Source organism: Scyliorhinus torazame, chromosome 9 (genome assembly GCF_047496885.1).
Source record: "Scyliorhinus torazame isolate Kashiwa2021f chromosome 9, sScyTor2.1, whole genome shotgun sequence".
In the NCBI taxonomy this organism is placed as follows: domain Eukaryota; kingdom Metazoa; phylum Chordata; class Chondrichthyes; order Carcharhiniformes; family Scyliorhinidae; genus Scyliorhinus; species Scyliorhinus torazame.
In genome coordinates this window covers 267,205,652-267,231,927 of record NC_092715.1, presented here as the reverse complement: position 1 = coordinate 267,231,927, position 26,276 = coordinate 267,205,652, and the positions used below count along the sequence as shown (strand labels likewise).

Below are 26,276 nucleotides of genomic sequence, written 5' to 3'. Positions count from 1 at the left end.
TGTTTCCAAAACACATCTGCTTATTTAAGCTGTAGAATTCTGTTCATGAATAAATAGATAATTTTAAAAAAACAAATAAGTTAACACTTTAATTTGAAGTAAAAAAGCATTCAGTAGCACAATATTTACAAAATAATTCCAATCCACAACTGGCAGAAAGTTATCCGAAGCATGAAATTTAAGGCTTGATTAACGTAGTTTCTAAATGTCAGGACAGTCGGGGGAATCCAGTCTCCCAAACCGTATTTCTACTTAATCACATTACAAAGCAACGGGGAGCCGTTCCCAGTAAATACAGCCTTCACCTGATCAGCTCACGGTGTTGAAAATAGTCATCCTCTCAGCAGACAGAATTAACCATTGGAGTCACCTTTGCCGTGTAGTTCTAGCTCATTTCTGGCATCAACGCTCCTTGTTATCACCTCCCCACTTTGTTTCAGCCACCTCAGTGTATTTGGATGACTTCATCCCAGTCTCCAAGAGGCCAAATGCCATTTTCTTGCACATTCGCTGGTGAACTTTTCCAATCCCAACTGGTTACAGGGATTTCCCAGTTCTTCCCATAGTTTGCTTCCACATACGGGAGCGTTTTGCAGGGGACCCGTACTTTCAGTTCCAGAAATTCAGTCCAGCAGAGGGCAAATTTAGGAAATATGTACCTGTAAAAACAATTCGGTAAGATAAATAATAATCATCATCTTTATTATTGTCACAAGTAGGCTTACATTAACACTGCAATGAAGTTACTGTGAAAAGCCCCTAGTTGCCACATTCCGGCGCCTGTTCGGCTACACTGAGGGAGAATTCAGAATGTCCAATTCACCTAACAAGCACGTCTTTCGATCTTGTGGGAGGAAACCGGAGCACCCGGAGGAAACCCACGCAGACACGGGGAGAACGTGCAAACTCCGCAGAGAGTGACTCAAGCCAGGAATCGAACCCGGGTCTCTGGCGCGGTGAAGCAACAGTGCTAACCACTGTGCTACCGTGTCGCCCCAAATAAGAAACCCGATTAAGTAAACGTAGTAATAGCAGTAGGAAACTTGGACAAAACTATAAAATCAATGCAAACGCACACTGATCATTTTGTGACACCTCCATTCAGTCTGCAAGCATGATTCCGAACTTGCAGTCACCCGTCACTCTAATTCTCCGCTCTTTAATTGCTCCCACTCTGACCTTCTGTCCGCGGTCAATGAAACTCATGGTAAACTTGGGGAATAGCACCTTATCTTGTGACTGAACACCCTATAGGCTTCTGGATTCTTCCACCCCCGCCCGCCGCAAGATCGCCACGGGCGGGACCTCAGGCAGGAATTTCCAGCCACCGGGTGGGCACAGCCGGATAATCCAGCCCTAATTTCAACAATTTAGATTGCAATCTCTACTCCCATATTGTTTGTTGTTTCTTTGCTGGATTGAGTCTTTTACTCGCTCTCATTTCCTTCACTTTGGTTTGGACAGCAACTATTTAGGATCCAGGTATTTACACCTCCTCTCGACACATCTTAGGTTTTTGTTTTGCTTGCCCCATTAAAAATATAAAATAAATAAATAATCTTTATTGTCACAAGTAGGCTTACATTAACACTGCAATGAAGTTACTGTGAAAAGCCCCTAGTCGCCACTTACCACTCCCATTGGCCCTGCACTATTGTCCTTTTGGTCATTTAACGTCACAAGCATGAAACATTAAAGTGTTTCTCTCTCCGCAGATGCTGACAAACCCGTTGAGTATTTCAAGCATTTTCTGTTTTTATCCACAGTTGTGCAGTTTTAAAATGAAGTCTCAGAGATTTAAACAAATGAACAGATTTATTAAGATGTTATCACTCCAGGCTGCTATGTTACACTTCCCATTTACCCGTGCAAGTGGGCATCGACTCGAATGAGAAACCTACGCCCTTCAAAATAGTCCAGCATAATCAACATGTATCGGTTGCCAGGCCACTTCTGGCCATTCCCATTCCCACGGGGGGGAACGAGGCTAATGACAGCAGGTTTCGCACTTTGTCCGAGACAAACACATTCCCGCCTTCTCGATTCCGGCGTCAAGCTCCAGCCACCAAAAATGGCTTCTGGCCATCTCCTTCTTCCCGACAAAATCACAATGGTCTTGCTGTAATTAATTTAATACACGTTTTCTTAATAGTGGTGGAATAATGCCTATCATTCCCCAGAGAAGAAAACATTCCTGGATGAATAATTCAAGTCTTTGAGTGGAATACGGCTTGAACTCGGAGTCTGCTGAAATCTTTCCTCAAAGCACCATGTCCATGAACTCTGACAGTATTGGTCATTCCCTGTATCTTTCCTCAAAGTAGAAAATGTTTCCACACGAACAGCTTATTGACAAACTATTTGGTAAGGGTAGTACAGCGGTTAGCACTATGGATCATTTCGGGCACAGCACGTGGCGAGCTTCTTTCCAAAGTTGTTATCTTCGGATTCCTCGCTGAAATTTTAGTTCCTCCCGTGGCTGTAACCGTAGTTTGGCTCCCCCATCACCAGCTTTTATGTAGCGATCATTTTAATTAGTTATTTTTCTTTTTAGGTATCGACAAATCCTATTCACCTACCTCGTCGCCAGTTTTTATGGGGAGGTTTTAAAATTAAGCCTGCAGACCTCAAGAGGTTCAAATAAACGAAGGGCTGTACCAGAAGATGCTAACACTGCGGGCTGCTATGTTACACTGTACGTTTGCCAGCACAAAGGGTGATGTCGCGTGATCGATCTCTTAAAGTGGCCCTGTTCAACTCTAAGGCTGCTAGGAAGGAAACACTAGAATAACCATGAATACACAACAGGATTGAGAGTTGTTTTGTGTTATAAAATCAACATTTGGTTTCATTTATCTTTAAAAATAATTTTTTAATTCATGAAAAAGCATTTCACTGATCTCAGGGAATCAACTATTTTGATTTGACTCTGCACAGCTACCAGTTTTGTAACTTCCTCCAGCCCTACAAGGCGGCTAGAAGCACTACTCCATGAACCCATGTTCCTCTAACTCTGGTCTCCTGTGTATCCATGGTTTTCTTTGCTCCAACATTGGTGGCCATGCCTTCAGCTGCTCTGGAATTCCCTCCCAAAAGCTCTCCGCATTTCCGCCGTCTTTAAGAGGCCCCTTAAAACCTACCTCTTTGACTGAACTTCTGGTCACCTGTCCTAATAACTCCTTATGCAACTTGATGTCAAATGTTGTTTGCTAACTCACCTGTGAAGTGACCCAGGGTGTCGGACTACCTTAAAAGGCACTAGTATTATGGGCCAGGGTTTAGAGAACCCCAAAGTGTATCATGGAGTTCACCTGACCCACAACTTTTACTAGATTGTGGTATGGGGAGCACACGGCCCACTCTACAGGTGTGGTACAGCAGAAATGGAAAAGTATTTTTTAAAGCAAAACAATGTTTATTCTATGAATTCAAGTTAACCTTTTTAAAACAGTGAACATCTTAGCAACCATTAATTCAACCCCCAAAGAATACAACACTAAGTAATCCTTTAAGCTTTCCTTTTAACATCCATACGACTTAAAAACAAAACCTTTAACAGAAGCACATCAGGTTAAAGTCACTACTGAAAACATTTATAATTCTGAATTCAGCAAATGATCAAGAGATAGTCTTTTGATGGCAGAGAGAACAGCAGTACGTCTGCTTGGTCTGGCTTCAGCTCCAACATTGAAAATGAAACCAAAAAACACCCTGCAGCAAACAGCCTAAAACGAAAGTAAAAAGCTGACAGGCAGCCCAGCTCTGACATCACTGATAAACACCCATTTCTTAAAAGGTACTCTCACATGACACTATATAAAACGCAATAGGCAGAATTCTCTATTTTTGAGACTAATGCAGGGGTGGGCAGCTTTCCCACTGGCCAGAATGGCAGGAGCCCGTGCCAGTTCCTGCACTTGGAATATTATTATGTACCGGCAAGTTCCCCTCGGAGCTGATCCATCTGCCGGTCGTCAGCTGTCAGGTTTGAAGGTCCAGGCAACATATTTAAATTCCAGTTCAGCACCTTCATATCACTCTCTCCAGCCCATCTGTCTTCACCAGACCATGCAGGATGTCAACAACACAGAGGGATAAGGCTAACACAGACTCAAGAAGAAGCCCATTCCTCGATTCAAGTTTCTCGCCCTAGAGGCCATCACCTGTGAGGCACCCATGCCCAACCTGGATCTCTACCCACCGCAGCTGGAGTCTTTGCACATCCTCTTCCAGTACACAATGTTATGTGCCTCTGGCCCCTTGTTTGAGAGCTTTTCATGCAGCCTTGTCAGGACCCAGCTTCCCTCCCCACGGTCTTCCATTGTTCGTCTTCTTTACACAATTCCTTGCTCCTCTGCCTGCCATTGTGGCCTCTCACCTTTCCTCCTTGCACATCCCTCCTGCCAAACTGCCCCCTTGTCTTCATCAGGCCAAACCCCCCCCCCACCCACCCACCCCCCACCTGCCTCATTCCACACCGGGTGGAATTCTGATCTTTGTTGTGGTGGCTGCATAAGTCCCAAAGCACAGTGCTGTCCAGATCAACATTGGTGTGTGTATCACCAGGGGAAAACGAGACCCCTGTACACCCCAACCCCAGGTGCAGCACTGCTCCGAGAGGGTGACACAGGAGGATCGTGTGTCCAGCAGCACAGTGCTGCCCAAGACGACCAGCTCGGCGTGGAAATGGAGGCAGGAGCTGGGCTGTCCCGGCAGAGAGGTGAACAGGGCATCAAGTGCGGCACAGCACCGTGGCAGGAAGGCAGCGTTGCACTCACCTCAAAGTCGACTGTGGACCGCTTTTTAGGAATTGGGTTTTATACTGTAATTTCCCACAGGCGTGACGCAAGATTGGAAGCCCTGGCGGGATACCATCAGGCAACTGTTTGAATGAGCATTCATGAGATGCAAATGAATGCAAATATAATTCACACCACCAGCCAGCGAGGAGCCTGACTCCCCCATTAACACGCCATTGGGAGAATGACTACCTGGTTTTACACCCGCAGGTTTTCGACCTTTTGGCTTCTGCTAGATTATCCTCTCCTGCCTGACACCAAACCCACTGTGGGTGGGCTGGGAGAATTTTACCCCATGTCTTGTTGCTTTTAGGAACTGTATCACTCGATTAGACCATGTGGCGTGCTCTCTCTCTCTCTCTCTGATTCCAGGGTGCAGTCAGAGGTGGTTCAACCAGTAGTTGAGCAGGTCTTAACCCGGCAAAGTATGGACAGAGTTTATATAAACTGGAACAGGGTTGAATATTCAGCCAGGTGAATGGCACTTGTGCTTTACACATTGGACCAAAAATTTCAGATGCCTGAACCTGGATCAGCAAAACAACAAATGAAGCAGAGTGCCATCTACTGAAATATAAAAACAGAAACCAACTGGAAACAAGGCACATGTTTTGTGGAGTAAACCCTTTGTGACTGAATTTTTCCCGCATTTTCTAAACCTTTCATGATGCTTGCATCTTGTAAATAAACCCCCCCAAAAATCTGGAGTTCATTGGAATGATTCAATATGTGAATTATTTAAGTTGACAGTAGTTTTACAATACATAAAACAATTAAACACATTTTTTTTTCCAATCAACATATGCAAAAGTAGGATTCAGTGCTATCTCATAAGGGGATACAGCAGTGGACAACACAGTGGCACCGAGGAGCCAGGTTCGATCCCGGCCCCAGGTTACTGTCCGTGTGGAGTTTGCACATTCTCCCTGTGTCTGAGTGGGTCTCCCCCCCACAACCCAACGACATGCAGGGTGGCTGAACTGACACGCGGAATTACCCTTAATTGAAAATAAAAGAATTGGGTACTCTAAATTTACTAACAAATAAAACTTTAAAAAATAAGGAGATGCAGTAAAACACAATTTGCAACAGCGTTTGTTCTATAGAATAGCTATAAGATACTGTGGTTATCAGAGCACCATGAACTGGTGACTGCTTTTACAAACACATGATGGGGGAAGAGAAAATCATCCCCATATTCGCAATGATCTTTGAACTCGGTCTTTACTAATTTAGAATCTTGTGTTTCAGGTTTTTAAATATAAAAAAGAAAGGGGAGTAGACTGGGAAACAAAATTACCAGCTCAGCAGGCACAGAATTTTCAAAAAAGGTACTGCTGAGCTAAAAGGCAACTTGTAATTATCGCAACTTCTTTATGAATTGCATCATCAGACTTGTGCTGAACTCTTGTTTTTTTTAAAAAAATGTCAAATGACTAAAATACAAGCTGCAATATAAATACTAACATGCCTCCCTCACGTGTGGCAATGGTATTGAACTTAACCACGAGAGATTGTGAATTCAAATGCCACCATGGTAAGTTTAAAATTGAATTCAGTTAATCTGGGAATGTGTGGACCAGCACGTTACTGTGTCAGTAGCTGGGGTTCAAATTTTTTCTTCTCCCATACCTACAATGATTTTGTGGTAAATATAAATATTATTAATAGGATATTTTTCCATTGGGGATGCACACCCACACATGACCTTGATAGTGGTGCACCTAACAAAATTAATTCTGCACATGGATAGGAAAAATTAGAGTGAGCATTGACACAAGTTGAAGTAAATAAATATTGGTAGCAACATACTTGAATTTTTTGCCAGTTTTGACCTGGGTTCCTCCGTTCCACATGTAATCATCCTCTTCATAGAAAAAGAAGACATCCAGTTTCACACCTGTTGACTGAAAGGAAAGCTCCAGACTGTCATCTTCCTGAAGCAAAACAGAATAGAAAAAGGTTGGACTGAATTGATTGGATATTCGGACATGGTTTGATGAGATTAGGGTTAAACAGGGTCCTGCCTCTGCTTTAACTAACGGGAGGCACTGTCGTCTGATCCAAGCCCACTCGAAATAGATTCTATCGGGATCTAGACTCTAAAAAAATGGTTTGGGAGACGTGTTTATGAGATGTTTTCCTGGGTGTACTGAAGTAGACAATTTGACTCGCGGAAAGGAAAATAAGCTTTTCGATAGAAAATCAAACTCTGAAATATCAGCAGAGTAAAGCAACGGGAAAATGGCAAAGAGGTATTTTATTTCCTTTGGCCAAGTGAACTTTTAGTTCTTGCTGAAACGTGTCGTTTATGTAGTGCCGACCCAGAGGTCTTTCTTTCCCCTCCGAGTTTGCAGTGAGCAAGTGGCCATAGATCATTTTCCACAGCTGACTGCCACAATATCTGAGCAACAAAGCATTTCCCTCTAATCCCAACAAATGCCCCTCAACGGCAGAAAAATTAAACTTTTCCTCAACCAACCTCTTTAACTGCTGACATTATTAAAATACAGTTTTGTTTGCTGTCCCTGCCCGCCTAATTATTATTTTACATGATATGGGCTTACAGCATACGTTACAGAAGAGGCGTGAAACTGTTTAAAAACTCTGACGACGCATCGCTCGCTCTTGTGCTCTCTCAACTATACAGTGCACAAAGAGGAACTAAAATTTACAGCCCAGTGAAATAATCGAAAGGCTGAGTTTACAACCGAATGTGCGTACCATGGTTATTAGAATGGGCAGGACCGTATTGGAAAAACCTCTTGAAAGCACTTCTAACCGTCAATTCATTTTCTTCCAGAAGTATATTTGTTATTCGACCTATGGTATTTTTAAACCGTTCCTATTCATATAATCAGAGAATTTACAGTGCAGAAGGAGGCCATTCGGCCTATCGAGTCTGCACCAGCCCTTGGAAAGGGCACCCTAGCTAAGCCCACACCTCCACCCTGTCCCCGTAACCCAGTAACCCCACTTCACTTTTTTTGGACACTAAAGGACAAATTAGCATGGCCAATCCACCTAATCTGCACATTTTTGGAATGTGGGAGGAAACCGGAGCACCCGGAGGAAACCCACGCAGACACGGGGAGAATCGCACAGTGACCCAAGCCGGGAATCGAACCTGGGATCCTGGCGCTGTGAAGCAACTGTGCTAACCACTGTGCTAACATGGCCCCCGCGGTGTATACGAGGAGACAAAATGGCCACGCAGATTTGGCTAGTTTTACAGTAGGTACTAATTGCTGGTTGGTAGCTTTATAAACAGATTGTTTTATCATAGCTTTTTCTTAATTGAATGATGATTGAAGGGATTGAGCTAACCGCTCACTGAACAGGAGTTGTGACTATTTTTAAATAATCAATTTTCAATAATACCTGAGCCAACCATGTGGTTTTTGCCTTCAGAAATTCTCGACTTAAACCGATCCCAGCAGATGCAAAACTTTTAATTATTGATATAAAATGTTCAATTGTCTAAGAAATGACGAAGTAGGAAATTCTGCAGTTGACTCACTTTGCCAAACTTATGTTTTAGGGGAAGTCCTGCCTGCTGGAACGCTGTGATAATATCAACTTTATAATCCTTTATCAATATTCCCAAATCCACATCTTTACTGTATGGAATGATATTACATTGTCTGAACCACCCTAGAAAAATGAGAAAGGAACATTTTAGGCGGCATCGATCTTTTTCAGCTTGCACTACTAAAGTCCAAAATATCAAGCACGTCATAACAATGTCAAAAGGCCACGTCCAGACTGGGTGTCACTTGCAGCAGCTTAGTTTATCTCTGAACCCAATATCACTTTCCAAAAATCTTGCAATGATCACATTCTTTCTGGAGAGAGAGAAAACAATAACCTCACAGTTTCACCCAGCACAATAATGTTGAAGACGAAGCCACCCCCAACACACGCACGGAGACCCTCCCACATGCACAAGGGTAACCCCTCCACGGCCTGGGAAGCCTCCATGGATACGGGAACCCCACCTCATGGAGCACCCAGGGTACTGGCCTAGCGCTGCCGGGGGGGGGTGCTGCCTGGTGGTGGGGTGGGGGCGAGCCAGGGCACTACCCAAGCATTTCCCTCTCCCCCCTGGGGGCTATACTCACCTATGCGCCCCTGGCGCGTTCCCTTCGCCTGATTTCCAATTTTTAAAACATATTGTAAAGCTCGCCAATGGGAAATCATGTGGGGAGGGGGGGGAAATCCCAATGTAGGGCGATGATATGGCAGGGGAGCCCTTTAATGATATTATAATTTATCTAAATTAGGTTCCCGAACTTTCTGGGCGGGATCCTCATTACATCACTGGCGGGGGATGGGGAAAACCTGCAAATGAGATTTCACCGATGAGATTCTCGCTTTATGCCTCGCGTGCAATTTTTCGTTCACGGCACCATTCAGTGTGGATGTGGTTGCCAACGCTCTCTTAGCGTATGGCATCTGAAGGAGGAGGGTCAACTCTTGTTCAGAGCCTGCTCTACAGAATCAGTAATGAGTCGGGATGGGGGTGGGAAGGCGGTGAGGGAGCAATTTTCTTCTAAATGATAGCCTAATCTTCATTGAGGCTGCTCACTTATAAATTTGTGTCCTTTAGCTTGTCCTTGAAGTTCCATTCAAATGTCCTTAAATTATCATTGGCCTCCATTCTTTTTCCTAAAGCGGTCTTTGCTTTGAATTTACAGAAATACAAAATGTATTAACTAATCCTTCCTGGACAGTTGAGTAAGCTACCTGGCGTACACGATTTTCTAACTGCACACTTTTCTATCCAGTTCATGGTTAAATGGTCATTCCCGAGAAGCCTCCATTCCTCTGATTCCAGGTAAATTTCTTCTCCGATCTTTCAGCTTCTTTAATCTGCATCCATTTGACCTCTTTGTGCTTGCAATTTCCACCCAAAATTATTACATCTGTTTCATTCTACTGCTCTAGTCCTTCCATTCCGCAAACTACGGGGGATAGCTTGATTCAAGGAATGGCTGGGAGTTTGAATACTTTCACATCTTCTCTAACCTTCCCTCCTTGTTTTAATTGAAAACATTAATTGGAATTGTAGGTCTCCAAAGCAACTTTCAGTACATTTTCAGCAAACTATTCCAAATTTTGCACATGGTACTTTACCGAGGCATGTTCCGCTGCTCAGCCAGAATGGCACCTCCTGTCTATTCAATATCTTTGCAGCCTGATGAAGCAAATCCTTTGCTTTTTTCTTAAATTCCATAGCATCCTGCGATGTGTCCTCAGGGTACACCTATAATTAAACAGTTGTACATGGGATTTAAAGCAGAGAAACAGTCAGCCGTCCCACGAAAAATAGATACACTGATTGTGAATGCAGCTAGCTTTATGTGACTTTAGCCAGACTGCTTTTAAATAACTTGATACGTTAATTGTTAATTGTAATGCCTCCCCCCAAACAATGTATAGCAATGCTGTAGGCACAGTGATGACTGACACAAACACAAGTTGTAATTGAGCTAGTGAATGAAGAATAATTATGAAGCCATTACACTGGTACCTTGGACAAAGAAAGATATGCTGCTCGGGCAAGCAAGACCAATATACTGTTCACATAATTATACACAAACTTATAAAGCAAGCATATAATTAGGAAATGATATACACGTATTTGATTTGTGATAAACTGCTGGATAGGATTTCCATTAAGGCAACCCAATGGGGTTTCTGCATTAATTTAAGTATAGTGTAGCTCAGCATTTTTGACTATTCGACCCCCATTTCCAAGTTAAATACAACTTTATGAGCTCCAAAGTTCACGATAAGTTTATAAAAGTTCAATTCATTAATTGCTAAAAGTTACTTTGAGTAACAGTTCCATGGACTGAATACATTAAAAAAACAATTTACGGGGGCAGCACGGTGGCGCAGTGGGTTAGCCCTGCTGCCTCACGGCACCGAGGTCCCAGGTTCAATCCCTGCTCTGGGTCATTGTCCGTGTGGAGTTTGCACATTCTCCCAGTGTTTGCGTGGGTTTCGATCCCACAACCCAAAGATGTGCAGGGTAGGTAGACTGGCCACGCTAAATTGCCCCTTAATTGGAAAAAATGAATTGGGTACAATAAATTTTATTTAAAAAAAACAACTTCCTGGCCCTAACTTTGCGTCCCAACACCAAAATTACCAAAAAGGTCATCATTTTTCTTCAATTTACATAGAATCATAGAATTTACAGTGCAGAAGGAGGCCATTCGGCCCATCGAGTCTGCACCATCCCTTAGAAAGAGCATGCTACCCAAGCCTACACCTCCACCCTATCCCCGTAACCCAGTAACCCCACCGAACCTTTTTGGACACTAAGGGCAATTTAGCATGGCCAATCCATCTAACCTGCACATCTTTGGACTGTGGGAGGAGCACCCGGAAGAAACATGGGTTAATGTCTAGGATACTTTGTGTTTCTGAACGTTCAAAATACTTTTTCCTGTGCTTCCTTTTATTTCACTATTTATTCAGCTCGATAGTGAAAAATTGTGTCCAAAAAGTGGCACGGTATATGAAGATCAAAGCTATTCCCTTCTCCAGTCCCCACCCCAATCTCAAATTGCACCTCCATTTCACCATAATCGTGGAATATTTCGATCTACATCTGAAAGTTAGTTGCTAGACATTAAATCTAAAACAAAGTTAAATCTATGCTTGCGTATTTTCTTTATGGCAACAAAACTTGGCGATAATCATAATAATCGGGAATTTATTGCCGTTCAGACAAACCTGATAAAACGTTCTCGCTTCCTTGTACCTGCATTCAACAAACCTCGAATGAGAAACCTCTTCTAGAAAATTGGCTATTTCTTTAGGAACACGGATTTCTAGTCCATCAATTGAAGCCAGATGCAGCTCAGGTCTGTAATAGTAAATACAATGTCAGCAAAATAAGTGAACGGATCCTTCTCTCCTCTTCTTGTTAGCAGCATTGTTTGAGGTCGCAATGCAGAGTTAAGGTAAGAGATAATATTAAAATACCAGTAGCTTTGTCAGTTAAGGGCTCGTTTTACAAGAACATCTTCAGGAAAGGATTAGGTGTGAATGTGCTTGGTAATGCGATTCCCCTTGGTTTATATTGCTGTGCAACACAAATCCTGCGTTTGGATTATAAAATGGAATTAAAACAGAGGCTCCACATAGGAGCTGCATCTGTGAATACATTTCTTTTCTCCCCCCAAATTATTTTGGTGATAAATTGTTTCTGTGGATTCTCCAAGCCAGGCAAACCACGTATGATACTGGGGTACAGAACATGCCAGTAGAACCATTTTAATAGGTAGTCTACTGTTGACTGGACTGTCTGCAAATTTGTTGATCCCAAGACTTAATTATTCCACAAGTATCTAAATTCTAGAGTTTCTGATTCAAACATTTCAAATAAGTGCATTGTCATTAGTGCTAAATTAATGCTAATTGGGAACAGAGACTGTCTAGCAAAGCAGGAGTGTTTTGACTGCTGTGTATACGAACATAAAAAACAGGAGTAGACCATATGAGCCCGCTCTGCCACTTTCCCGTCCGATCCTCCAGCTCTTTCTTATTCCCTTGTGAGTCCAAATGATTTATCAGTCTCAGCTTTGGATACATGCAGCACTCTCTTCGGTATGAAGGCTCCAAAGATTCACAAACTTTGGAGTGTAGAAATTTCACTTTTCAGATCAAAATGACTGAGCCCTTCTTACCCAGAGGCTCATCACCGTGGCTCCAGACTCTCCAACTTGTCAAGCTTTCTCATAACCGTATGTATATCTGAAAACCTCCCATCAAGGATAGCGATTGGGAGTATTTATAGGAATGCTTGGAAATACACATGCAATCTCCATGAGGCCAGTTTAAAAACCCATGCAGTAAATATAAAATTTAGTCAATCACCATAAATCCTGCTAGAGATGATGCAAGGTCAGTTTCTAACAAAACATTAACACAGCCGAGTGGAAAAATTAATTTACAATATCATGATTTCTCAGTCGCTTATTCAGTTAGATACCATCACCAGGTTAACAAAAGACACACTATGGGTTAATGTCCACACAAAATGTGTGTTTATTTAAATGTACAGCCCAAATAAAATGTAATTAATCATAGGTTGTTTGGAATCGCTTCATAGATGCGGAGTCCTCAAATGAAGTCTTGAGGTTTTTGCTTCTATCTTTATCCCACTTACTAATTAATGGCACTCCGATAGATTTAGCTCCCACCTCTCAAACTTTAGCTCAGTGGGCTAGACAGCTGGTTTGTGATGCAGAACAAGGCCAGCAGCGCGGGTTCAATTCCCATACCAGCTGAGAATTCTGAATTCTCCCTCCCTGTACCCGAACAGGTGCCGGAGTGTGGCGACTAGGGGCTTTTCACAGTAACTTCATTGCAGTGTTAATGTAAGCCTACTTGTGAAAACAAAGATAATTTACCTTTACATTTTTATTTATATGGGCTGAAACGCTAAGCCTCTCAGTGACAGTTTCAAAAGTATTTCATTGGCTGTGAAGCACTTCGGGATGTCTTAAGGTTCTGAAAGGGACTTAAAGGAATGCACGTCCTTTTCTATTGGAAAAAGTAAAAAAATCTACGGGGGTTACCCTCAGTCTCATCAACAGATCTGGACTTCGACCAGCAGCACATCTCTTACAAGTCTCGGATCACCTCGTTTCCACTTACCTGTTGTAGGCGCCAGGGTAACGCCCAAAATGCAGCTTTCGGAAGTGCACAAATTTTTTGTCCGCGTTTTGCTTGAGCCGCAGTTGTCCATGCCACAGGAAGTTTCCACTCCGTTCGTAAAATACCACCAGGTGGATGGCGTGATTCTGTAGCTTAAAGATGTAGTGCAATGGAATCTCTGTACCCGAAAGGCCATCCATCCCAGCCAGCCTTGGGTCTTTACCACTCAACTCCATCCACTGAAAACCCTCCTCTTCAGCATCTTTCTTCAGGAACACCTTGGAAGATTTGAAAATGATTTTTTGGGGGAAGCGATAACGTACAAAAATCAATCAGTATTTTCAAACATTGTTTGATTTGATTAGAACTGGTGCAAGAGGTTCCTCTTCACCCATTGAAGCAACTGGGCATCTTGCATTAGTATTAATGTTGACCAAATTACTTTGAAGGTGGCTTAAATCCAATGGCTACTGAACTTAGTTATACAGAAGCAAATGAAAAGATATAAATCAGATCAAAATAAATACCTGTCACCACCAGCACGTTTTTTAAAACCTGGAATCAACCTGTGAACTAATTTCAACATGTTGCTAAAATGAAGAAAAGCATCTTTTAAAGGGTGCCCTTTCTACCTGCAGTAGCCAAACGTGCAGTAGCTCACTTCCGAGTTAACAGGTATTCCCCTCAGGTTTATGTCACGAGTGTTCAAAATCCTCAGTTAGAAATGAAACATTGTTTTAATCAATCATCCCTTCTTAGTAGTCAGAATCGGAGGTGGAAATGGATGTTGAACTCCATTAAAGAATTACGCACCTATTCTTCAACAAAGGAATCCCTGATTTGATTAATTTTAGGCTCAAATAATCATTTGAGCTTCAAACTGGGGATCCCACCTTCATATTCCGCACAACAGAAAGCATTGCTTCCGACAGGGAAAAACGAAGTTTTAAAACTCTGAAAGCACTGGTATTGCTAAAACTTTATTTATAAACATAATGTCCATTGTTATAATTTAAACATGAAAGTATCCGTCACATATGCATCATCAGATCATAATGCCTGGAGTGAGAAAATGCTATTTAGCCCCTTTCATTTAAAAAAAAATGTATTCATTCATGGGGTGTGGGTGTTGCTGGCTGGGTCAGTATTTATTGCCCATCGGCAATTCCCCTTGAGAAGGTGGGGGTGAGCAGCCTTCTTGAACCGCTGCAGTCCACGCGGTGCAGGTACACCCACAGAGCTGTTCGGGAGGGAGTGCCAGGATTTCAATATAGTAACGCCTCCAGGACTGCAGCGGTTCAAGAAGGCAACACACCACCACCATCTTCTGACGGTCAACTAGGGATGGGCAATAAAATGCTGGCCTAACCAGTGACGGCCACATCCCGTAAAGGAATAAAAAAATACAGATATAATTCCAAGTCAGGATGGTGGTGGCACCTCCATGAATCAACCGCTATAGAAATACAAGGCCTTTTGGAAGAAAATTTTTAAAAATGGATTGATAGAGGTATTGGCACTTACTTCATTTTTCCAAAATTTGTCCAATAGTGCGAATGTGGTGAACTCCCTCGGAGCACACAAGTACTTGCAGTTTAGCCCACTGCCTGTACTTTCCTCATGGTGACTATTCTCATTCATCCGTCCCAAGACCAAAGGATCAATGAGGTACAAAGGAATGTTGTGGACCGATACCAAACCAAGAAACTTTTTGACCACTTTCTAGGAAAGAATTTACATTCAGCGTTAACAAAAATCACAACAAGGTGCTCCCCGCAATTAAGAGACAATCCTTTGTGCAATTCTGCACCAAATCTAACGTGGCTTCTTTGGGTCAAACAAATAATTCCCAGGTTCACTGGTTGCGGAATGCTGGGAAATTGTGGACATTCAAGCTGAATCAAAGACCGAAAGTGAGCTACAGAGGGCAGTGCATGGTTGGTGTTAAAGAGGCAGAGTAGGAGTCTCAGAGGCTCAGGCAGCAGTAGTTAGACATCAAATTTAACAAATATATTTATGGTGATATGTCTTAATTTATAAACAGGAATCTTTCCAATCTTTGTTCTTTCGGTGAGCTACAAATCATTTACATTAGGCTGCAGATGTGGGATGCATAGCTAAACAGAGCAAGAACAGCATAATCCAGCTTGCTCGCTCGGATTCTACACAGATCCCCCTCCTGCTGTGGCAAGAACTTGGAAACAAGGTCATCTGGCCAATTCCATTAAGTAACGGGGCGGTTGGGGGGGGGTGAAATATTACAGACACGGGAGGGATAGGTGTTAGGGAGAGGAACAGAAAAAGTCATTTGGATGGGTGGCGAGACAAGCCCATTCTACTACATCTCTTCTTATAGGTCAACCCTCACATCCCAGGGATTCAAAAGTGATGTTTGGGACAAAAATGGGTTGCAATAGTATCCCAGCCAATAGACGTACCTCATTGCAGAAACAGACTAATACATAGTGGTTAACACTGCTGCCTCACAGCATCAGGGACTCAGGGTTTGATTCCGACCTTGGGTGACAGGGTGGAGTTTGCACACTCTCCCAGTGTCTGCTGGGTTTCCTCTGGGTGCTCCAGTTTCCTCCCAAAGTCCAAAGATGTGCAGGTTAGGTGGATTGGCCATGATAAATTGCCCCTTAGTGACCAAAAAGGTTAGATGGGGTTATTGAGTTACGGGAATAGGGTGGAAGTGAGGGTTTAAGTGGGTCAGTGCAAACTTGATGGGCCAAATGGCCTCCTTCTGCACTGTATGTTCTATGTTCTGTTTCATTACGGTGTGCAAGATCTGCTGTGCACAAAACGATAGCTATGCTTACATAACTGCAGTAACTACACTTAAAGCCATTCATTGCATGTAAAATGTGTTAGAACATCTCAGGTGCAATAGGCACTGCAAGTTTTTTTCTTTAATTCTGCTCTCCAGAACCTATTCAGACAAACAAAACAGAACAGCAATTGAATCTAAATGTTAATACATACCCAGTGCACGCTCTCTTCCATGGAATAACTTCCTTTGAAATCAGAAATGTCTTCCCCATTCTAAAATAAATCAACACAACAAAATAACTTTTAAAATATTCCTTGCAAATCTTAATCTAGGTACATGGCACTGTACTACAACCTGTAGGCAGGTCTAACTAGGGATTCAGAAGGGTTTGGGGCACTTCACTAGTCTGGGGCTCTGCAGAACAGGGGGGTTCCGGAACCAGATGTAAAAAGGACTTCAAGGATATGAGCTATATTTGGCTTTGCTTGTTGAGTCACATTAATGTTAAAGCAGCCTCTGGTGGCAGAAGAAGCTACAGCAACTCATTACACTTCCCAATGTTACCTGTCCATCAGACTTTGCAGAGCATTGTTTTTGCTTCAAGTCCCACAGCTCAGGTAAATTTTCAATTTCTTCCTGAACTGTTTAGGATTGCCACAACAGGCGGTCTATCTATCACGGTAAGCTGAACCTGCTAAACATTCAGAACTTAAAAGATGCAGAGTATTGTAGCCACGTAAAATGGCTGCGTTCCGATTAATCTGGCCAAAACCCAGTTTGAAATGGCTAACCTGAAAGACTGCTGGGAAAAGCAGCTAAGAAGACACAAGCAGGCAGCTGCAGACAGTATTGCATATTTGGCTCTGGGAAGTTAGCCCAGATCGATACTCAGGGCTATCAACAGCCCATCAACCCTGGTATTTGCAGTTGCATTCAGGACTGTTTGCAACCCATCTATTCAGGCATCCACAGTTAAATCGGCTATCCCAGGGAACAATTGCAACATCTTAGCAATTGAATACCGGGCCAGACCTGTCGCCGCCTGCAGTGGCCGAAACAAAGACAGGTGAGCGACCACCCCCCGATCGAGGAATCGCCTCACCATTGGACACATCGACCCCAGAGATTGGGGACAGATCCAATCACTTGGGACTCACGGTCAAGGGCCGCCCCGGGAGGCGGGAAGCCCCTGGGCCCTATAAACGTGAGGGTCCAAGTTCAGATCTCTCTCTCTCTCTTCGCCTGCTCGAGACCTTCGCAAGAACAGCAACCGGCAACAGTAAGTTTGAATCCAGCGATCGCTATCCGGTAGAGACACCTAGCCACCGACCTGTAGCAGCCTTTTGAATCCCGCGGGCCAGATCTGATTGGACAAGCCATTCGTTTCCCTGACCTGGTGGGCTCTTCCTAAAGTTAAGTATTGGTCAGTAGTGATAGGTTTATTATATAGAAAGTATTAGGGTATTAATATTGCTTGTAGTATATAATAAATGACCGTTGTTTTAATCCTTACTAAGCGGTGTGCTGTATTATTAATCATAACCTGAACTTGAACCACGTGGCGGTATCATAAAGATACCTGGCGACTCATGAGCAAAGGTGACGTAATCAGAGCAAATAGACTAAGGTTAAAAAGAGCAACAGTATCTTATCAAAAACTACTGGCGGTGAAAATGAAAGTCAACAATATTACACATTAATTCAATGAACAGAAGATGAATCACAAATGCGGTATTTAACCCTGCCAGGTTTTAAATGCCTCGCCTAGAAATATGCAACGCAAAAAGGAAGGTGACCTCCCAGTCTGGAGCTGGCGAGAATCAATAGCAAGGATACGAGACTGGCTCACAATGACCTTCTTTGTGATCTTCCTTCATGCAGGACAAAGGTACCTGCTCATTGGGACCACACATTCAAGCAACAGAAATCACTAATTCTGAAAGCAACTGACAAAACCACATGCCATGTTAACCACTGTGCCACCGTGCCGCCCCATGTACCAACCTATGGTCAGGTCAGCCCATGTGTCTACTAAACAATACATTTCATAGGTGGGTCATGTGATACTCAATTGTACCAGCCATTGCATTAGTTGGTTAAAAATATGAATTTTGAAAAGCAATATCCTCAGATGAACAAATGGGATTTAAATTGAAAAACAGAAGCATAAAGCTTTTCTTTTGAAAAATAGTAACACAGCTGAAATTGCTGCAGGCATGGTACACTCGAACGGTTTACTCCAGAAATACACCAGGTTCGATCCCTGATCCGTGCCTCACAGCTGCGAGATGCTATGTTCTAGTTTCTGAGGAAAGATTATTTAAATCTACCAGGTGCTGGTTGCTATACAGCAGCTCTATTGGATTTGCACATGTGGTTACTGAGCGAGATCAGACTGCCCTCTGCTTTTTTTTAAAATCAGGATTTAGTTAATCAAAGTTTCAAAGTAAAACCAAAAAATCGTACAGTAAGAAGTCTTACAACACCAGGTTAAAGTCCAACAGGTTTGTTTCGATGTCACTAGCTTTCGGAGCGCTACTCCTTCCTCAGGTGAATGAAGAGGTATGTTCCAGAAACATATATATAGACAAATTCAAAGATGCCAGACAATGCTTGGAATGCGAGCATTAGCAGGCGATTAAATCTTTACAGATCCAGAGATGGGGTAACCCCAGGTTAAAGAGGTGTGAATTGTGTCAAGCCAGGACAGTTGGTAGGATTTTGCAGGCCAGATGGTGGGGGATGAATGTAATGCGACATGAATCCCAGGTCCCGGTTGAGGCCGCACTCATGTGTGCGGAACTTGGCTAAGTTTCTGCTCGGCGATTCTGCGTTGTCGCGCTTCCTGAAGGCCGCCTTGGAGAACGCTTACCTGGAGATCAGACGCTGAATGCCCTCGACTGTTGAAGTGTTCCCCGACTGGAAGGGAACATTCCTGCCTGGTGATTGTCGTGCGATGTCCGTTCATTCGTTGTCACAGCGTCTGCAGGGCCTCGCCAATGTACCACGCTTCAGGACATCCTTTCTTGCAGCGTATGATATAGACAACGTTGGCCAAGTCGCACGAGTATGTACCGCGTACCTGGTGGGTTGTGTTCTCACGTGTAATGGTGGTATCCAGGTCAATGATCTGGCACGTCTTGCAGAGATTGCCATGGCAGGGTTGTGTGGGTAACCTGGTGTTGTAAGACTTCTTACTGTGCTCACCTCAGTCCAACGCCGGCATCTCCACATCAAAAAAATTGTACTCATCTTTTAATGATGAATAAAACGCTATCCTGGGAAAGCAATGTTGCACTTGTTCTGGGACTCCTGCCTTTCACTTTGGTAGCACCTTCTAACCGAGTGACCTCTACCACCTGGAGGAACAAGGGCAGCAGACGCATGGGAATAAATACCACGACTGTTATGGGCCAGGGTTTAGACAACCCCAAAGTGTATCATGGCATTCACCTGACCCACAACTTTTAATAGATTGTGGTATGGGGAGCACACGGCCCACTCTACAGGTGTGGTACAGCAGAAATGGAAAAGTATTTTTTAAAGCAAAACAATGTTTATTCTATGAACTCAAGTTAACCTTTTTAAAACAGTGAACATCTTAGCAACCATTCATTCAAATACAACCCCCAAAGAATACAACACCAAGTAATCCTTACTTTCCAGCTCTGAAAACAAAACTAAAACACACCCTGCAGCAAACAGCCTAAAACGAAAGTAAAAAGCTGACAGACAACCCAGCTCCACCCACTCTCGGACATCACTGCAGTAATAAACACCCATTTTTTAAATCACTACAGATATTTATATACACACACATTTATAAACACCCACTTCTTAAAGGTACTCTCACATGACACTACCACCTGATTTCCCTCCAAGTCGCACACCAGCCCCACTTGAAAATATATTGCTGCAGGGACAATATTCTGGAGCTAGCTCCCTCTCCCCTCACAGACCTCCGTGTTCCAAGGCGCCACCTCATTACCAGCTTCTCAAGAGCAACTATGGATAAGCAATAGATTTTGACCTTGCCAGGGACATCCATTGATAAAATTTCAAAAAGCTGAATGTCATTCACAACGTGAGTCAATGTCTCAGCGACAGACCGAATATTGTCAACATTTCAATTTTGTTTTGCGAGCTGTAAATCTGTCAGCATAACTATATTTCAATTGGTTTTATTTACAATACACAAAGATAATGTTATCACAAAATATGTACATGATGTATCAAAATGGGGGAATTGTATAATTTCTTGAGTATTATAACTGGTCTCCCACTGTGTAAAGAATTGGTGTTTGCATTTTTCCTCCAATCTGATTAAGCCTTCGTATCAGAAATGATTAAAATGGGCGGCACGGTGGCGCAGTGGTTAGCACTGCAGCCTCCGGCACCGAGATTCGATCCTGGCCCCGTGTCACTGGCCGTGTGGAGTTTGCACATTCTCCCCGTGTCTGCTTGGGTTGGACCCCCACAACCCAAAGGTGCGCAGGGTAGGTGGATTGGCCACGCTAAATTGCCCCTTAATTGGAAAAAATATATAATTGGGCACTGTAAATGTATTTTACAAAATGATTAAAAAGCAGAATGCCATACTTGCCTTTGATGAAAAGTACTCTTTATAATAATATAGCTGAAACAACAGAAATATGGAACTTATTACAGTCAGGAGGATCAATATGATGGTCTTGTTGATTCGAGGCATTGGTCATTCTTCTCCCGTCTCCGGCACCTGCAAAGAATAAAACTGTTTATAGGTGATAAGATTTGAATCAGACCATCGCATTGGACTGAATACTGCTCTACAACAACACTTTTAATTTATATAGCACCTTGCACAGAATAAAACATCCCAGGGTGATTCACAGGAGGATTAGGAAATAATATCTGACAGGGAGCCACATGGGATATGAGGGCAGGTGACCCACAGCAACCTTGGTCCAGAGGCCCGGTTGTGGACAGCATCTCCTGAGGTGGGAAGAAGCTAAGGGAGGGACTCCCAGCGCTTCGGACCCAGGCAGCTGCAGACAGGGCCACCATTTAAGGCGGGGGTGGAGGGGCCGGGGGCTGTGTGAGGGGGGGGGGGGGGTCTCCCGGGCGAAGCTGTCGCTTACCGGAGCTGCGCCGCCGGTTCTCTCGCTCTCGGATCCAGGCCCCGCCCCTTCCGTTCGACCCCCCCAGGCCCCGCCCCTTCCGCCCGCCCGGCTCCACCCCCCTCTCCTCCTCCTCCTCCCCCCCCTCCTCCCCCGAACATCGCGAGAACTGCCTGAGGGGAGAGGTCAGAGTGACGCGCTCCTGTCGGGCGGGGTCAGTGACAGGTGTGGATTTGTGGACGGGGGTCAGAGGTAGTTGGGATTTGGGGGTGGAGTCAGGGGGAATTGGGGGTGGGGTCAGGGGGATTTGGGGGTGGAGTCTGGGGGATTTGGGGGTGGAGTCAGGGGGATTTGGGGGTGGAGTCAGGGAAATTTGGGGGTGGAGTCTGGGGGATTTGGGGGTGGAGTCAGGGGGATTTGGGGGTGGAGTCAGGGGGATTTGGGGGTGGAGTCAGGGGGATTTGGGGGTGGAGTCAGGGAAATTTGGGGGTGGGGTCTGGGGGATTTGGGGGTGGAGTCAAGGGGATTTCAGGGTGGAGTCAGGGGTTTTGGGGGTGGTGTCGGGATTTGGGGGTGGGGTATGGGGGATTTGGGGGTGGAGTCAAGGGGATTTCAGGGTGGAGTCAGGGGGATTTGGGGGTGGAGTCGGGGGTTTTTGGGGGTGGAGTCAGATGGATTTGGGGGTGGAGTCAGATGGATTTGGGGGTGGAGTCAGGGGTTTTTGGGGGTGGAGTCAGATGGATATGGGGGTGGAGTCAGGGGGATTTGGGGGTGGAGCTGGGGATTTGGGGGTGGAGTCGGGGATTTGGGGGTGGAGTTGGGGATTTGGGGGTGGAGTCAGGGGGATTTGGGGGTGGAGTCAAGGGGATTTGGGGGTGGAGTTGGGGATTTGGGTGTGGAGTCAGGAGGATTTGGGGTTGGAGTCGGGTTTTTGGGAGTGGAATCAGGGAGATTTGTGGTTGAGTTGGGGTTTTTTGGGGGTGGAGTCAGGTGGATTTGGGGGTGGAGTCAGGGAGATTTGGGGGTGGAGTCAGGGGGATTTGGGGGAATGGTCAAGGTGTTTTGGGGATGGAGTCAGGGATTTGGGGGTGTGGTCAGGGGGATTTGGGGGTGGAGTCAGGGGGATTTGAGGGTGGAGTCAGGGGGTTTTGGGGGTGGTGTCGGGGTTTTGGGGGGGTGTCGGGATTTGGGGGTGGAGCAAGGGGGATTTGGGGGTGGAGTCGGGTTTTTGGGGGTGGAGTCAGGTTTTGTGGGTGGAGTCAGGGCTTTTTGTGGTTGGAGTCAGGAGAGTTTGGGGGTGGAGTCAGGGGGATCTGGGGGTGGAGTCAGGCAGATTTGGGGGTGGAGTCAGGGGGATTTGGGGGTGGAGTCAGAGGGATTTGGCAGTGGAGTCGGTGATTTGGGTGTGGACTCAGGGGTTTTAGGGGGTGGAGTCAGGGGTTTTTGCGGGTGGAGTCGGGAATTTGGGGGTGAGCCAGGGGGATTTGGGGGTGGCGTCAGAGGTTTTTGGGGGTGGAGTCATGGGGATTTGGGTGTGGAGTCAGGGGGTTTGGGGGTGGTGTCAGGGGGATTTGGGGGTGGAGTCAGGGGGATTTCGGGGTGGAGTCAGGGGGATTTGTGGGTGAGTCAGGGGTTTTGGGGGGTGGAGTCAGATGGATTTGGGGGTGGAGTCGGGGATTTGGGGTGGAGTCAAGGGGATTTGGGGGTGGAGTTGGGGATTTCAGGGTGGAGTCAGGAGGATTTGGGGGTGGAGTCAGGGGTTTTTGGGAGTGGAATCAGGGAGATTTGTGGTTGAGTTGGGGTTTTTTGGGGGTGGAGTCAGATGGATTTGGGGGTGGAGACGGGGATTTGGGGGTGTAGTCAGGTTTTTGTGGGTGGAGTCAGTGGGTTTGGGGGTGGAGTCGGGGATTTGGAGGTGGAGTCAGGTTTTTGTGGGTGGAGTCAGGGGGTTTGTGGGTGGAGTAAGGGATTTGGGAGTGGAGTCAGGAGGATTTGGGGGTGGAGTCGGGGATTTTGGGGTGGAGTCAGGGGGATTTGGGAGTGGAGACCAGGGTTTTTGGGGGTGGAGTCAATGGTTTTTGTGATTGGAGTCGGGGATTTGGGGGTGGAGTCGGGGATTTGGGGTTGGAGTCAGGGGGATTTGGTGGTGGAGACAGGGGGATTTGGGGGTGGAGTCAGGGAGAGTTAGGGGTGGAGTCAAGGAGACTCGGGGGTGGAGTTGGGAATTTGGGGTTGGTGTCGGGGATTTGGGGGTGGAGTCATGGGGATTTTGGGGGTGGAGCTGGGGATTTGGGGGCGGAGCTGGGGATTTGGGGGTGAAGACAGGGGGATTTGGGGTTGGAGTCCGGGAGATTTGGGGTTGGAGTAAGGGGTTTTGGGGGTGGAGTCACGGGGATTTTGGGGTGTAGTCACGGGGATTTGGGGTTGAGTCACGGGGATTTGGGGGTGGAGTCAGGGGGATTTGGGGATGGAGTCAGGGGGACTTGGGGGTGGAGTCCGGGGGATTTGGGGGTTGAGTCACGGGGATTTGGGGGTGGAGTCCGGGGGATTTGGGGTGGAGTCAGCGTGATTTGGGGGTGGAGTCAGGGAGATTTGGGGTGGAGTCAGCGAAATTTGGGGTGGAGTCAGGGCGATTTGGGGGTGGAGTTGGATTTGGGGTGGAGTCAGGGGGATTTGGGGGTGGAGTTGGGGATTTGGGAGTGGAGTCAGGGGCTTTTGGGGGTGGAGTCAGCGTTTTTTGTGGGTGGAGTCGGGGATTTGGCGGTGGGGTCAGGTGGATTTGGGGGTGGAGTCAGGGGGTTTGGGGGTGGAGTCAGTGGGACTTGGGGGTGGAGTCATGGGAATTGGGGGTGGAGTCAGGGGGACTTGGGGGTGGAGTCAGGGTTTTGGGGATGGAGTCAGGGATTTGGTGGTGGAGTCAGGGATTTGGGGGTGGAGTCGGGGATTTGGGGTGGAGTCAGGAGGATTTGGGGGTGGAGTCAGGGGGATTTGGGGGTGGAGTCGGGGATTTGGGGGTGGAGTCGGGGATTTGGGGTGGAGTCAGGAGGATTTGGGGGTGGAGTCGGGGATTTGGGGGTGGAGTCGGGGATTTGGGGTGTGGTCGGGGTGAGGGTGAGAATTTGGAGGCAGAGTCAGAGTGACTTTGATTTGGAGGGGTCAGAGTGAGATTTGGGTGGGGTCAGGGTGACAGCTGGTGTTGGGTGGGGTCAGGGTGACGGCTGGTGTTGGGTGGGGTCAGGGTGTTGTGTGAGGTCAGGGTGACGGCTGGTGTTGGGAGGGGTCACGGTGACGGCTGGTGTTGGGAGGGGTCACGGTGATGGCTGGTGTGAAGGGTGGGGTCAGGGTGTTGTGTGGGGTCATGGGGACGGCTGGTGTTTTGTGTGGGGTAAGGGTGACGGCTGGTGTTGTGTGGGGTCAGGGTGACGGCTGGTGTTGGGTGGGGTCAGGGTGACGGCTGGTGTTGTGTGGGGTCAGGGTGTTGTGTGGGGTCAGGGTGACAGCTGGTGTTGTGTGGGGTCAGGGTGACGGCTGGTGTTGTGTGGGGTCAGGGTGACGGCTGGTGTTGGGTGGGGTCAGGGTGTTGTGTGGGGTCAGGGTGACGGCTGGTGTTTTGTGTGGGGTCAGGGTGTTGTGTGGGGTCATGGGGACGGCTGGTGTTTTGTGTGGGGTCAGGGTGTTGTGTGGGGTCAGGGTGACAGCTGGTGTTGTGTGGGGTCAGGGTGACGGCTGGTGTTGGGTGGGGTCAGGGTGACAGCTGGTGTTGGGTGGGGTCAGGGTGTTGTGTGAGGTCAGGGTGTTGGGTGGGGTCAGGGTGACGGCTGGTGTTGGGTGGGGTCAGGGTGACAGCTGGTGTTGGGTGGGGTCAGGGTGACAGCTGGTGTTGGGTGGGGTCAGTGTGACGGCTGGTGTTGGGTGGGGTCAGGGTGACAGCTGGTGTTGGGTGGGGTCAGTGTGTTGGGTGGGGTCAGGGTGTTGTGTGAGGTCAGGGTGACGGCTGGTGTTGTGTGGGGTCAGGGTGTTGTGTGAGGTCAGGGTGACGGCTGGTGTTGTGTGAGGTCAGGGTGTTGTGTGGGGTCAGGGTGACGGCTGGTGTTGGGAGGGGTCACGGTGATGGCTGGTGTGAAGGGTGGGGTCAGTGTGTTGTGTGGGGTCAGGGTGACGGCTGGTGTTGGGTGGGGTCAGTGTGTTGTGTGGGGTCAGGGTGACGGCTGGTGTTGGGAGGGGTCACGGTGATGGCTGGTGTGAAGGGTGGGGTCAGGGTGTTGTGTGGGGTCATGGGGACGGCTGGTGTTTTGTGTGGGGTAAGGGTGACGGCTGGTGTGGTGGGTGGGGTTAGGGTGACGGCTGGTGTGTTGGGTGGGGTCAGGGTGTTGTGTGGGGTCAGGGTGACGGCTGGTGTGTTGTGTGGGGTCAGGGTGACGGCTGGTGTGTTGTGTGGGGTCAGGGTGACGGCTGGTGTGTTGGGTGGGGTCAGGGTGACGGCTGGTGTGTTGGGTGGGGTCAGGGTCACTTGGGGATTTGGGGAGGGGTCTGAGTGAGTTGGGGATTTGGGGGTGGGGTCAGGGTGAGAGTTGGGAATCTCGGATGGGTGTCTCACTGCACTGAGGGGTTCCGGCGAATGGAGCCCCTCAGTGCAGAAAACTGGGGTGAGTGCGGCGTTGGGGTCAGGGTGCACAGTCCCTGCTGAGGCCCCATATCTAACTGGATGGGCATGAGGTCGCAGGGTGTGTCTCAGCACTGTGCGCACCAGGAAACACGCAGCTAAACGGGATCCCTATGGGACTCTGTCCATTTGGTTAGATCGATTCTGGAGATATTAATGATTTGATTTGATTATAAATGTATAAATACTAATTGAACATGAGTACCAGTAAATAAATTAATAAATTTGTTGGTAATTAATATGGGTGAAATGGGCATTGTTTGTATTGT

The 26,276-nt window shown here is 46.4% G+C and overlaps 1 protein-coding gene across 3 annotated transcripts; it reads right to left on the bottom strand.

Moving 5' to 3' along the window:
• Positions 1 to 61: 61 nt before the first annotated feature.
• Positions 62 to 21,415, bottom strand: fktn (fukutin). Of its 3 annotated transcripts, none has more exons than XM_072517452.1 (10): positions 21,366 to 21,415; positions 20,852 to 20,983; positions 16,461 to 16,520; positions 15,000 to 15,197; positions 13,476 to 13,753; positions 11,547 to 11,679; positions 9,936 to 10,065; positions 8,320 to 8,453; positions 6,612 to 6,736; positions 62 to 659 (listed from the first exon to the last, which is right to left on the bottom strand). In XM_072517452.1, exons 2-10 carry the CDS (start codon positions 20,954 to 20,956, stop codon positions 446 to 448), a joined length of 1,377 nt encoding a protein of 458 aa, XP_072373553.1. In that variant the 5' UTR covers positions 20,957 to 20,983; positions 21,366 to 21,415; the 3' UTR covers positions 62 to 445. The 3 variants fall into 3 exon arrangements, with proteins under 3 accessions (XP_072373553.1, XP_072373555.1, XP_072373554.1); XM_072517454.1 differs by having other exon boundaries at positions 6,612 to 6,706; XM_072517453.1 differs by lacking the exon at positions 21,366 to 21,415 and having other exon boundaries at positions 20,852 to 20,998.
• Between the last annotated feature and the right edge of the window lie 4,861 nt (positions 21,416 to 26,276).

Coding starts and splice junctions, on each gene's coding strand:
- fktn (XM_072517452.1), bottom strand. CDS start 20,956: ATGCCTCGAATCAACAAGACCATCATATTGATCCTCCTGACTGTAATA. Junction 8,454..9,935: donor GAGCAGCGGAACATGCCTCG/GTAAAGTACCAT, acceptor TCATTTTTCTAG/GGTGGTTCAGACAATGTAAT. Junction 660..6,611: donor AAAACTGGCAAAAAATTCAA/GTATGTTGCTAC, acceptor TTGTTTTTACAG/GTACATATTTCCTAAATTTG.